The 12,974-nt window shown below is 55.0% G+C and overlaps 1 protein-coding gene across 1 annotated transcript in view; it reads left to right on the top strand.

The window, feature by feature from the left end:
• Nucleotides 1-12,974, top strand: part of LOC142290782 (uncharacterized) — a 91,374-nt gene that overhangs the window by 4,560 nt on the left and 73,840 nt on the right. Inside the window, exon 3 of the mRNA XM_075334783.1 lies at nt 2,917-2,979. Within this exon, the coding sequence (XP_075190898.1) occupies nt 2,917-2,979 (63 nt within the window). The remainder of the gene's footprint in view (nt 1-2,916; nt 2,980-12,974) is intronic.

Below are 12,974 nucleotides of genomic sequence, written 5' to 3'. Positions count from 1 at the left end.
AGTGATGTCACACTGTGGGGGTGGGGTGCAGTTATGGCACACTGGGGGGTGCAGTAATGTCACACTGTGGGGGTGTGGTGCAGTGATGTCACACTGTGGGGGTGTGGTGCAGTGATGTCACACTGTGGGGGTGGGGTGCAGTGATGTCACACTGTGGGGGTGGGGTGCAGTGATGTCACACTGTGGGGGTGGGGTGCAGTTATGGCACACTGTGGGGGTGGGGTGCAGTTATGGCACACTGGGGGGTGCAGTGATGTCACACTGTGGGGGTGTGGTGCAGTGATGTCACACTGTGGGGGTGGGGTGCAGTGATGTCACACTGGGGGGGGGTGCAGTGATGTCACACTGTGGGGGTGGGGTGCAGTGATGCCACACTGTGGGGGTGGGGTGCAGTGATGTCACACTGTGGGGGTTGGGTGCAGTGATGCCACACTGTGCGGGTGGGGTGCAGTGATGCCACACTGTGCGGGTGGGGTGCAGTGATGCCACACTGTGGGGGTGGGGTGCAGTGATGCCACACTGTGGGGGTGAGGTGCAGTGATGTCACACTGTGGGGGGTGGGGTGCAGTGATGCCACACTGTGGGGGTGGGGTGCAGTGATGTCACACTGTGTGGGGGTGGGGTGCAGTGATGTCACACTGTGGGGGTGGGGTGCAGTGATGTCACACTGTGGGGGTGAGGTGCAGTGATGTCACACTGTGGGGGTGGGGTGCAGTGATGCCACACTGTGGGGGTGGGGTGCAGTGATGTCACACTGTGGGGGTGGGGTGCAGTGATGTCACACTGTGGGGGTGGGGTGCAGTGATGTCACACTGTGGGGGTGGGGTGCAGTTATGGCACACTGTGGGGGTGGGGTGCAGTTATGGCACACTGGGGGGTGCAGTGATGTCACACTGTGGGGGTGTGGTGCAGTGATGTCACACTGTGGGGGTGGGGTGCAGTGATGTCACACTGGGGGGGGTGCAGTGATGTCACACTGTGGGGTGGGGTGCAGTGATGTCACACTGTGGGGGTGGGGTGCAGTTATGGCACACTGGGGGGTGCAGTGATGTCACACTGTGGGGGTGGGGTACAGTGATGTCACACTGTGGGGTGGGGTGCAGTGATGTCACACTGTGGGGGTGGTGTGCATTGATGCCACACTGTGGGGGTGGGGTGCAGTGATGTCACACTGTGTGGGTGGGGTGCAGTGATGTCACACTGTGGGGTGCAGTGATGGCACACTGTGGGGGTGCAGTGATGTCACACTGTGGGGGTGGGGTGCAGTGATGGCACACTGTGGGGGTGCAGTGATGTCACGCTGTGTGGGGGTGGGGTGCAGTGATGTCACACTGTGGGGGTGGGGTGCAGTGATGTCACACTGTGGGGGTGGGGTGCAGTGATGTCACACTGTGGGGGTGGGGTGCGGTGATGTCACACTGTGTGGGAGTGGGGTGCAGTGATATCACACTGGGGGTGGGGTGCAGTGATGTCACACTGTGTGGGGTGCAGTGATGGCACACTCTGGGGGTGGGGTGCAGTGATGGCACACTGTGGGGGTGCAGTGATGTCACACTGTGGGGGTGGGGTGCAGTGATGTCACGCTGTGTGGGGTGCAGTGATGTCACACTGTGTGGGGGTCGGGTGCAGTGATGGCACACTGTGGGGGTGGGGTGCAGTGATGTCACACTGGGGTGGGGTGCAGTGATGTCACACTGTGGGGGTGGGGTGCAGTGATGTCACACTGTGGGGGTGGGGTGCAGTGATGTCACACTGTGGGGGTGGGGTGCAGTGATGGCACACTGTGGGGGTGGGGTGCAGTGATGGCACACTGTGGGGGTGGGGTGCAGTGATGTCACACTGTGTGGGGGTGGGGTGCAGTGATGTCACACTGGGGGTGGGGTGCACTGATGGCACACTGTGTGGGGGTGGGGTGCAGAGATGTCACACTGTGGGGGTGAGGTGCAGAGATATCACACTGTGGGGGTGGGGTGCAGTGATGGCACACTGTGGGGGTGGGGTGCAGTGATGGCACACTGTGTGGGGGTGGGTTGCAGTGATGTCACACTGTGTGGGGGTGGGGTGCAGTGATGGCACACTGTGGGGGTGGGGTGCAGTGATGTCACGCTGTGTGGGGTGCAGTGATGTCACACTGTGGGGGTGAGGTGCAGAGATATCACACTGTGGGGGTGGGGTGCAGTGATGGCACACTGTGTGGGGGTGGGTTGCAGTGATGTCACACTGTGTGGGGGTGGGGTGCAGTGATGGCACACTGTGGGGGTGGGGTGCAGTGATGTCACGCTGTGTGGGGTGCAGTGATGCCACACTGTGTGGGGGTGGGTTGCAGTGATGTCACACTGTAGGGGTGGGGTGCGGTGATGGCACACTGTGGGGTGCAGTGATGGCACACTGTGGGGTGCAGTGATGTCACACTGTGGGGGTGGGGTGCAGTGATGTCACACTGTGTGGGGGTGGGGTGCAGTGATGTCACACTGTGGGGGTGAGGTCAGTGATGTCACACGGTGTGGGGGTGGGGTGCAGTGATGTCACACTGTGGGGGTGGGGTGCAGTGATGTCACACTGTGTGGGGGTGGGGTGCAGTGATGTCACACGGTGTGGGGGTGGGGTCAGTGATGTCACACTGTGTGGGGGTGGGGTGCAGTGATGTCACACTGTGGGGGTGGGGTGCAGTGATGTCACACTGTGTGGGGGTGGGGTGCAGTGATGTCATACTGTGTGGGGGTGGGGTCAGTGATGTCACACTGTGTGGGGGTGGGGTGCAGTGATGTCACACTGTGGGGGTGGGGTGCAGTGATGTCACACTGTGTGGGGGTGGGGTGCAGTGATGTCATACTGTGTGGGGGTGGGGTCAGTGATGTCACAGTGTGTGGGGGTGGGGTGCAGTGATGTCACTCTTACCTCTTCTTCTGCACACAGGACTTACATCTCCGCCCCCGGAGATTGTGGTGAAGATGGAGGATCCGTGCGTCGATGCTGCAGGTCTGTGACACAAAACCATCACACTGTCACGTGTTTTGTCTCTCTATGGTGTCATACTGGTCATAGTGGTGCGATACCAATCACCTCCACACGATGGCGCTATGGCTGTAGGTTATCAGCAGCATGCGTTCACGATAATTTATTTATTTTCTTTTTGGAGCATGATTTATTCCTGGTTCTGTACATGAGAAGGCGCTACATACAAATACAGGTAGAGATTGCAGAGGGAAGAGGGCCCTGCTGGTGAGGGGGCAGCTCCGACGGTGGTGAGGTATCATGTTATGATCCGGAACCATGGAAGACCACCACAAATCATTGGCAAAAAGGTGACAAGAGGCTTGGCAATTAATCTGGCCGCCATCCCCTTACTAACCAACACAACTAGAAGTAGCCGAGGGGTGAACTAACATCCTGTGCACCGCGAACCCAGCCGGAGAACTAACTATCCTAAAGGAAGGAAAGACGAATAACTCTCTGCCTCAGAAAATAGACAAGAATAGCAAGCCCCCCACATTCAAAGACTGCGGTGATATAGGAAAAACAATATACACAGGTAGATGACAGGATTAGCAAAAGGTGAGGCCCCCGCTGACTAAAATAGGAAAAGACAGGAAAGGGACTGATGGTGGCCAGAGAAAAACCCTGCAAAATACCAACTTCCTGATAGTACAAAAAGGCCCTCAGATCGCTCGATCTGAACTCCGTGCTATACCAGGTGCCCTTGTCATACCAATGAACAGAAAACAAGAATTATAACAAATTCAACAAGCCACAAACACATGGACCCAAAGGAGCTATACTCCACACAGAACTGCAGGGAGTTCCCCAACAATCCAATGAGGGGGAAAATCCCTGCAAGCAAATAAACTGAAAATAACCACAACAAATGACAAACCCAGATAAGCAAAAGAACCATACAATAAATAAAGAGCAAGACCTTATCTGGGGAAGATGTGGTGTAGAGCAGGATTAAGCAGGCTGGAGATACAAAGAACAACTGACATCCGGCAACAGCCTGCAATCAGACCAGGACTTAAATAAGCAGAGAGTTAGGAAAGGAAACACCCACTGCACAACCCACCTGGTCTCTGTCCAAACCCTTCCTGGCCACCAGAGGGAGCCTCCCAGCAGCCAAGACATAACTAACATTCACAACAGTATCAGTTCTGGTGGTGGTGAGGGGGCATCTCTGGCGGTGGTGAGGTATCAGTTCTGGTGGTGGTGAGGGGGCAGCTCCGGCGGTGGTGAAGGGGCAGCTCCGGCGGTGGTGAGGTATCAGTTCTGGTGGTGGTGAGGGGGCATCTCTGGCGGTGGTGAGGTATCAGTTCTGGTGGTGGTGAGGGGGCAGCTCCGGTGGTGGTGAGATGGCTGCTCTGGCGGTGGTGAGGGGGCAGCTCCAGGGGTGGTGGTGGTGAGGGGGCAGCTCCAGTGGTGGTGAGGGGGCAGCTTCAGTGGTGGTGGTGGTGAGGGGGCAGATCCGGTGGTGGTGAGGGGGCAGCTCCGTTGGTGGTGAGAGGGCAGCTCCGGTGGTGGTGAGGTGGCTGCTCTGGTGGTGGTGAGGTGGCTGCTCCGGTGGTGGTGAGGTGGCTGCTCCGGTGGTGGTGAGGGGGCAGCTCCCGCGGTGGTGAGAGGGCAGCTCCCGCAGTGGTGAGGGGGCAGCTCCAGTGGTGGTGGTGGTGAGGGGGCAGCTTCAGTGGTGGTGGTGGTGGTGAGGGGGCAGATCCGGTGGTGGTGAGGGGGCAGCTCCAGTGGTGGTGAGGTGGCCACTCCGACGGCGGTGAGGTGGCAACTCTGGTGGTGATGAGGGGGCAGCTCCGGTGGGGTGGTGAAGGGGCAGCTCTGGTGGTAGTGAGGGGGCAGCTTTGGTTGTAGTGAGGGGGCAGCTTTGTTTGTAGTGAGGGGGCAGCTTCGGTGGTGGTGAGGGGGCAGCTTCGGTGGTGGTGAGGGGGCAGCTCCGTTGGTGGTGAGAGGGCAGCTCCGGTGGTGGTGAGGGGGCAGCTCCCGCGGTGGTGAGGGGGCAGCTCCAGTGGTGTTGGTGGTGAGGAGGCAGCTCCGGCGGTGGTGAGGGGGCAGCTCCGGCGGTGGTGAGGTATCAATTCTGCTGGTGGTGAGGGGGCATCTCCGGCGGTGGTGATGTATCAGTTCTGGTGGTGGTGAGGGGGCAGCTCCGGTGGTGGTGAGGTGGCTGCTCTGGTGGTGGTGAGGGGGCAGCTCCAGTGGTGGTGGCGGTGAGGGGGCAGCTCCAGTGGTGGAGAGGGGGCAGCTCCGGGAGTGGAGAGGGGGCAGTTCCGGGGGTGGTGAGGGGGCAGCTCCGGTGATGGTGAGGGGGAAGATCCGATAGTGGTGAGGGGGCAGATCCAGTGGTGGTGAGGGGGCAGATCCGGTAGTGGTGAGGGAGCAGATCCAGTGGTGGTGAGGTGGCCGCTCCGGCGGTGGTGAGGTGGCAGCTCCGGTGGTGGTGAGGGGACAGCTCCGGTGGTGGTGAGGGGGCAGCTCCGGTGGTGGTGAGGGGGCAGATCCGGTGGTGGTGGTGGTGAGGGGGCAGCTCCGGTGGTGGTGAGGGGGCAGCTCCGGTGGTGGTGAGGGGGCAGCTCCAGTAGTGTTGGTGGTGGTGGTAAGGTGGCCGCTCTGGTGGTGGTGAGATGGCAGCGGGGTCATTGCAGGCTGTAGCTTTCTTGTAGAGATGGGTTTTCAAGTTCCACCTGATAGTTCTTAATGTGGTTGTTAATCGGACATTTTGGGGCACAGAATTGCAGAGGACGGAGGATACTGAGGAGATGTCCTGCAGGCGATTGGGTAAGGACAAAAGAAGGTCTGGGAAAGACCAGAGATGACGTGACGGTAGATATTGGGAGATTAATTCTGAGAAATCTGGAGGACACAAATCATGGACAGCTTGGTAGGTCAGCAGCAGCACTCAATGTCAGGAGAGAGCGCGGGGGATTCTGGGTACAAGGAACCGAGCAGCAGCTCAATGTCAGGCAGCATCTGCAAAAGGGAGGAGCATAGAGAGACTAGATCCCAGAGGACAGGTGTAGGAGGAGGAGCACAGAGTAATGTAGAAGGAGGCGCACAGAGTGATGTAGAAGGCAGAGGACAGGTCTAGGAGGAGGAGTACAGAGTAATGTAGAAGGAGGAGCACAGAGTGATGTAGAAGGCAGAGGACAGGTCTAGGAGGAGGAGTACAGAGTAATGTAGAAGGCAGAGGACAGGTCTAGAAGGAGGAGTACAGAGTAATGTAGAAGGCAGAGGACAGGTCTAGAAGGAGGAGCACATAGTAATGTAGAAGGCAGAGGACAGGTCTAGAAGGAGGAGCACAGAGTAATGTAGAAGGCAGAGGACAGGTCTAGGAGGAGGAGCACAGAGTAATGTAGAAGGCAGAGGACAGGTCTAGGAGGAGGAGTACAGAGTAATGTAGAAGGCAGAGGACAGGTCTAGAAGGAGGAGCACATAGTAATGTAGAAGGCAGAGGACAGGTCTAGAAGGAGGAGCACAGAGTAATGTAGAAGGCAGAGGACAGGTCTAGGAGGAAGAGCACAGAGTAATGTAGAAGGCAGAGGACAGGTCTAGGAGGAGGAGCACAGAGTAATGTAGAAGGCAGAGGACAGGTCTAGAAGGAGGAGGATCACAGAGTAATGTAGAAGGTAGAGGACAGGTCTAGAAGGAGGAGCACAGAGTAATGTAGAAGGCAGAGGACAGGTCTAGGAGGAAGAGCACAGAGTAATGTAGAAGGCAGAGGACAGGTCTAGGAGGAGGAGCACAGAGTAATGTAGAAGGAGGAGCACAGAGTGATGTAGAAGGCAGAGGACAGGTCTAGGAGGAGGAGTACAGAGTAATGTAGAAGGCAGAGGACAGGTCTAGAAGGAGGCGCACATAGTAATGTAGAAGGCAGAGGACAGGTCTAGAAGGAGGAGCACAGAGTAATGTAGAAGGCAGAGGACAGGTCTAGGAGGAAGAGCACAGAGTAATGTAGAAGGCAGAGGACAGGTCTAGGAGGAGGAGCACAGAGTAATGTAGAAGGCAGAGGACAGGTCTAGAAGGAGGAGGATCACAGAGTAATGTAGAAGGCAGAGGACAGGTCTAGAAGGAGGAGCACAGAGTAATGTAGAAGGCAGAGGACAGGTCTAGGAGGAGGAGGAGGACAGAGTAATGTAGAAGGGAGAGGACAGGTCTAGAAGGAGGAGCACAGAGTAATGTAGAAGGCAGAGGACAGGTCTAGGAGGAGGAGCACAGAGTAATGTAGAAGGCAGAGGACAGGTCTAGAAGGAGGAGCACAGAGTAATGTAGAAGGCAGAGGACAGGTCTAGAAGGAGGAGCACAGAGTAATGTAGAAGGCAGAGGACAGGTCTAGGAGGAGGAGCACAGAGTAATGTAGAAGGCAGAGGACAGGTCTAGGAGGAGGAGCACAGAGTAATGTAGAAGGCAGAGGACAGGTCTAGAAGGAGGAGGATCACAGAGTAATGTAGAAGGCAGAGGACAGGTCTAGAAGGAGGAGCACAGAGTAATGTAGAAGGCAGAGGACAGGTCTAGGAGGAGGAGGAGGACAGAGTAATGTAGAAGGGAGAGGACAGGTCTAGAAGGAGGAGCACAGAGTAATGTAGAAGGCAGAGGACAGGTCTAGGAGGAGGAGCACAGAATAATGTAGAAGGCAGAGGACAGGTCTAGAAGGAGGAGCACAGAGTAATGTAGAAGGCAGAGGACAGGTCCAGGAGGAGGAGCACAGAGTAATGTAGAAGGCAGAGGACAGGTCTAGAAGGAGGAGCACAGAGTAATGTAGAAGGCAGAGGACAGGTCTAGGAGGAGGAGCACAGAGTAATGTAGAAGGCAGAGGACAGGTCTAGGAGGAGGAGCACAGAGTAATGTAGAAGGCAGAGGACAGGTCTAGGAGGAGGAGCATAGAGTAATGTAGAAGGCAGAGGACAGGTCTAGGAGGAGGAGCACAGAATAATGTAGAAGGCAGAGGACAGGTCTAGGAGGAGGAGGAGGACAGAGTAATGTAGAAGGGAGAGGACAGGTCTAGAAGGAGGAGCACAGAGTAATGTAGAAGGCAGAGGACAGGTCTAGGAGGAGGAGCACAGAGTAATGTAGAAGGCAGAGGACAGGTCTAGAAGGAGGAGCACAGAGTAATGTAGAAGGCAGAGGACAGGTCCAGGAGGAGGAGCACAGAGTAATGTAGAAGGCAGAGGACAGGTCTAGAAGGAGGAGCACAGAGTAATGTAGAAGGCAGAGGACAGGTCTAGGAGGAGGAGCACAGGATAATGTAGAAGGCAGAGGACAGGTCTAGAAGGAGGAGCACAGAGTAATGTAGAAGGCAGAGGACAGGTCTAGGAGGAGGAGCATAGAGTAATGTAGAAGGCAGAGGACAGGTCTAGGAGGAGGAGCACAGAGTAATGTAGAAGGCAGAGGACAGGTCTAGAAGGAGGAGCACAGAGTAATGTAGAAGGCAGAGGACAGATCTAGGAGGAGGAGCACAGAGTAATGTAGAAGGCAGAGGACAGGTCTAGAAGGAGGAGCACAGAGTGATGTAGAAGGCAGAGGACAGGTCTAGGAGGAGGAGCACAGAGTAATGTAGAAGGCAGAGGACAGGTCTAGGAGGAGGAGCACAGAGTAATGTAGAAGGCAGAGGACAGGTCTAGGAGGAGGAGCATAGAGTAATGTAGAAGGCAGGGGACAGGTCTAGGAGGAGGAGCACAGAGTAATGTAGAAGACAGAGGACAGGTCTAGGAGGAGGAGCACAAAGTAATGTAGAAGGCAGAGGACAGGTCTAGAAGGAGGAGCACAGAGTAATGTAGAAGACAGAGGACAGGTCTAGGAGCAGGAGCACAGAGTAATGTAGAAGGCAGAGGACAGGTCTAGAAGGAGGAGCACAGAGTAATGTAGAAGGCAGAGGATAGGTCTAGGAGGAGGAGCACAGAGTGATGTAGAAGGCAGAGGACAGGTCTAGGAGGAGGAGCACAGAGTAATGTAGAAGGCAGAGGACAGGTCTAGGAGGAGGAGCACAGAGTAATGTAGAAGGCAGAGGACGGGTCTAGGAGGAGATGCACAGAGTAATGTAGAAGGCAGAGGACAGGTCTAGGAGGAGGAGCACAGAATAATGTAGAGGGCAAAGGACGGGTCTAGGAGGAGGAGCACAGAGTAATGTAGAAGGCAGAGGACAGGTCTAGAAGGAGGAGCACAGAATAATGTAGAGGGCAGAGGACAGGTCTAGGAGGAGGAGATGCACAGAGTAATGTAGAAGGCAGAGGACAGGTCTAGGAGGAGGAGGACAGAGTAATGTAGAAGGCAGAGGACAGGTCTAGGAGGAGGAGCACAGAGTAATGTAGAAGGCAGAGGACAGGTCTAGAAGGAGGAGCACAGAATAATGTAGAGGGCAGAGGATAGGTCTAGGAGGAGGAGGACAGAGTAATGTAGAAGGCAGAGGACAGGTCTAGGAGGAGGAGCACAGACTAATGTAGAAGGCAGAGGACAGGACTAGGAGGAGGAGCACAGAGTAATGTAGAAGGCAGAGGACAGGTCTAGGAGGAGGAGCACAGAGTAATGTAGAAGGCAGAGGACAGGTCTAGGAGGAGCAGCACAGAGTAATGTAGAAGGCAGAGGACAGGTCTAGGAGGAGGAGCACAGAGTAATGTAGAAGGCAGAGGACAGGTCTAGGAGGAGGAGCACAGAGTAATGTAGAAGGCAAAGGACAGGTCTAGAAGGAGCACAGAGTAATGTAGAAGGCAGAGGACAGGTCTAGGAGGAGGAGCACAGAGTAATGTAGAAGGCAGAGGACAGGTCTAGGAGGAGGAGCACAGAGTAATGTAGAAGGCAGAGGACAGGTCTAGGAGGAGGAGCACAGAGTAATGTAGAAGGCAGAGGACAGGTCTAGGAGGAGGAGCACAGAGTAATGTAGAAGGCAGAGGACAGGTCTAGAAGGAGGAGCACAGAGTGATGTAGAAGGCAGAGGACAGGTCTAGGAGGAGGAGCACAGAGTAATGTAGAAGGCAGAGGACAGGTCTAGGAGGAGGAGCACAGAGTAATGTAGAAGACAGAGGACAGGTCTAGGAGGAGGAGCACAAAGTAATGTAGAAGGCAGAGGACAGGTCTAGAAGGAGGAGCACAGAGTAATGTAGAAGACAGAGGACAGGTCTAGGAGCAGGAGCACAGAGTAATGTAGAAGGCAGAGGACAGGTCTAGAAGGAGGAGCACAGAGTAATGTAGAAGGCAGAGGATAGGTCTAGGAGGAGGAGCACAGAGTGATGTAGAAGGCAGAGGACAGGTCTAGGAGGAGGAGCACAGAGTAATGTAGAAGGCAGAGGACAGGTCTAGGAGGAGGAGCACAGAGTAATGTAGAAGGCAGAGGACGGGTCTAGGAGGAGATGCACAGAGTAATGTAGAAGGCAGAGGACAGGTCTAGGAGGAGTAGCACAGAGTAATGTAGAAGGCAGAGGACAGGTCTAGAAGGAGGAGCACAGAATAATGTAGAGGGCAGAGGACGGGTCTAGGAGGAGGAGATGCACAGAGTAATGTAGAAGGCAGAGGACAGGTCTAGAAGGAGGAGCACAGAATAATGTAGAGGGCAGAGGACAGGTCTAGGAGGAGGAGATGCACAGAGTAATGTAGAAGGCAGAGGACAGGTCTAGGAGGAGGAGGACAGAGTAATGTAGAAGGCAGAGGACAGGTCTAGGAGGAGGAGCACAGAGTAATGTAGAAGGCAGAGGACAGGTCTAGAAGGAGGAGCACAGAATAATGTAGAGGGCAGAGGATAGGTCTAGGAGGAGGAGGACAGAGTAATGTAGAAGGCAGAGGACAGGTCTAGGAGGAGGAGCACAGACTAATGTAGAAGGCAGAGGACAGGTCTAGGAGGAGGAGCACAGAGTAATGTAGAAGGCAGAGGACAGGTCTAGGAGGAGCAGCACAGAGTAATGTAGAAGGCAGAGGACAGGTCTAGGAGGAGGAGCACAGAGTAATGTAGAAGGCAGAGGACAGGTCTAGGAGGAGGAGCACAGAGTAATGTAGAAGGCAAAGGACAGGTCTAGAAGGAGCACAGAGTAATGTAGAAGGCAGAGGACAGGTCTAGGAGGAGGAGCACAGAGTAATGTAGAAGGCAGAGGACAGGTCTAGGAGGAGGAGCACAGAGTAATGTAGAAGGCAGAGGACAGGTCTAGGAGGAGGAGCACAGAGTAATGTAGAAGGCAGAGGACAGGTCTAGGAGGAGGAGGACAGAGTAATGTAGAAGGCAGAGGACAGGTCTAGGAGGAGGAGCAGAGAGTAATGTAGAAGGCAGAGGACAGGTCTAGGAGGAGGAGCACAGAGTAATGTAGAAGGCAGAGGACAGGTCTAGGAGGAGGAGGAGCACAGAGTAATGTAGAAGGCAGAGGACAGGTCTAGGAGGAGGAGGACAGAGTAATGTAGAAGGCAGAGGACAGGTCTAGGAGGAGGAGCAGAGAGTAATGTAGAAGGCAGAGGACAGGTCTAGGAGGAGGAGCACAGAGTAATGTAGAGGGCAGAGGACAGGTCTAGGAGGAGGAGCACAGAGTAATGTAGAAGGCAGAGGACAGGTCTAGGAGGAGGAGGACAGAGTAATGTAGAAGGCAGAGGACAGGTCTAGGAGGAGGAGCACAGAGTAATGTAGAAGGCAGAGGACAGGTCTAGGAGGAGGAGCACAGAGTAATGTAGAAGGCAGAGGACAGGTCTAGGAGGAGGAGCACAGAGTAATGTAGAAGGCAGAGGACAGGTCTAGGAGGAGGAGCACAGAGTAATGTAGAAGGCAGAGGACAGGTCTAGGAGGAGGAGCACAGAGTAATGTAGAAGGCAGAGGACAGGTCTAGGAGGAGGAGCACAGAGTAATGTAGAAGGCAGGGGACAGGTCTAGGAGGAGGAGCACAGAGTAATGTAGAAGGCAGAGGACAGGTCTAGGAGGAGGAGCACAGAGTAATGTAGAAGGCAGAGGACAGGTCTAGGAGGAGGAGCACAGAGTAATGTAGAAGGCAGAGGACAGGTCTAGGAGGAGGAGCACAGAGTAATGTAGAGGGCAGAGGACAGGTCTAGGAGGAGGAGCACAGAGTAATGTAGAAGGCAGAGGACAGGTCTAGGAGGAGGAGCACAGAGTAATGTAGAAGGCAGAGGACAGGTCTAGGAGGAGGAGCACAGAGTAATGTAGAAGGCAGGGGACAGGTCTAGGAGGAGGAGCACAGAGTAATGTAGAAGACAGAGGACAGGTCTAGGAGGAGGAGCACAAAGTAATGTAGAAGGCAGAGGACAGGTCTAGAAAGAGGAGCACAGAGTAATGTAGAAGACAGAGGACAGGTCTAGGAGGAGGAGCACAGAGTAATGTAGAAGGCAGAGGACAGGTCTAGAAGGAGGAGCACAGAGTAATGTAGAAGGCAGAGGACAGGTCTAGGAGGAGGAGCACAGAGTGATGTAGAAGGCAGAGGACAGGTCTAGGAGGAGGAGCACAGAGTAATGTAGAAGGCAGAGGACAGGTCTAGGAGGAGGAGCACAGAGTAATGTAGAAGGCAGAGGACGGGTCTAGGAGGAGATGCACAGAGTAATGTAGAAGGCAGAGGACAGGTCTAGGAGGAGGAGCACAGAGTAATGTAGAAGGCAGAGGACAGGTCTAGAAGGAGGAGCACAGAATAATGTAGAGGGCAGAGGACGGGTCTAGGAGGAGGAGATGCACAGAGTAATGTAGAAGGCAGAGGACAGGTCTAGAAGGAGGAGCACAGAATAATGTAGAGGGCAGAGGACAGGTCTAGGAGGAGGAGATGCACAGAGTAATGTAGAAGGCAGATGACAGGTCTAGGAGGAGGAGCACAGAGTAATGTAGAAGGCAGAGGACAGGTCTAGGAGGAGGAGCACAGAATAATGTAGAGGGCAGAGGACAGGTCTAGGAGGAGGAGATGCACAGAGTAATGTAGAAGGCAGAGGACAGGTCTAGGAGGAGGAGGACAGAGTAATGTAGAAGGCAGAGGACAGGTCTAGGAGGAGGAGCACAGAGTAATGTAGAAGGCAGA

Source organism: Anomaloglossus baeobatrachus, chromosome 2 (genome assembly GCF_048569485.1).
Source record: "Anomaloglossus baeobatrachus isolate aAnoBae1 chromosome 2, aAnoBae1.hap1, whole genome shotgun sequence".
NCBI classification, from domain to species: Eukaryota; Metazoa; Chordata; class Amphibia; order Anura; family Aromobatidae; genus Anomaloglossus; species Anomaloglossus baeobatrachus.
Note: the sequence above shows the minus strand (reverse complement) of the source record. Positions and strands in the feature narration are given on the sequence as shown.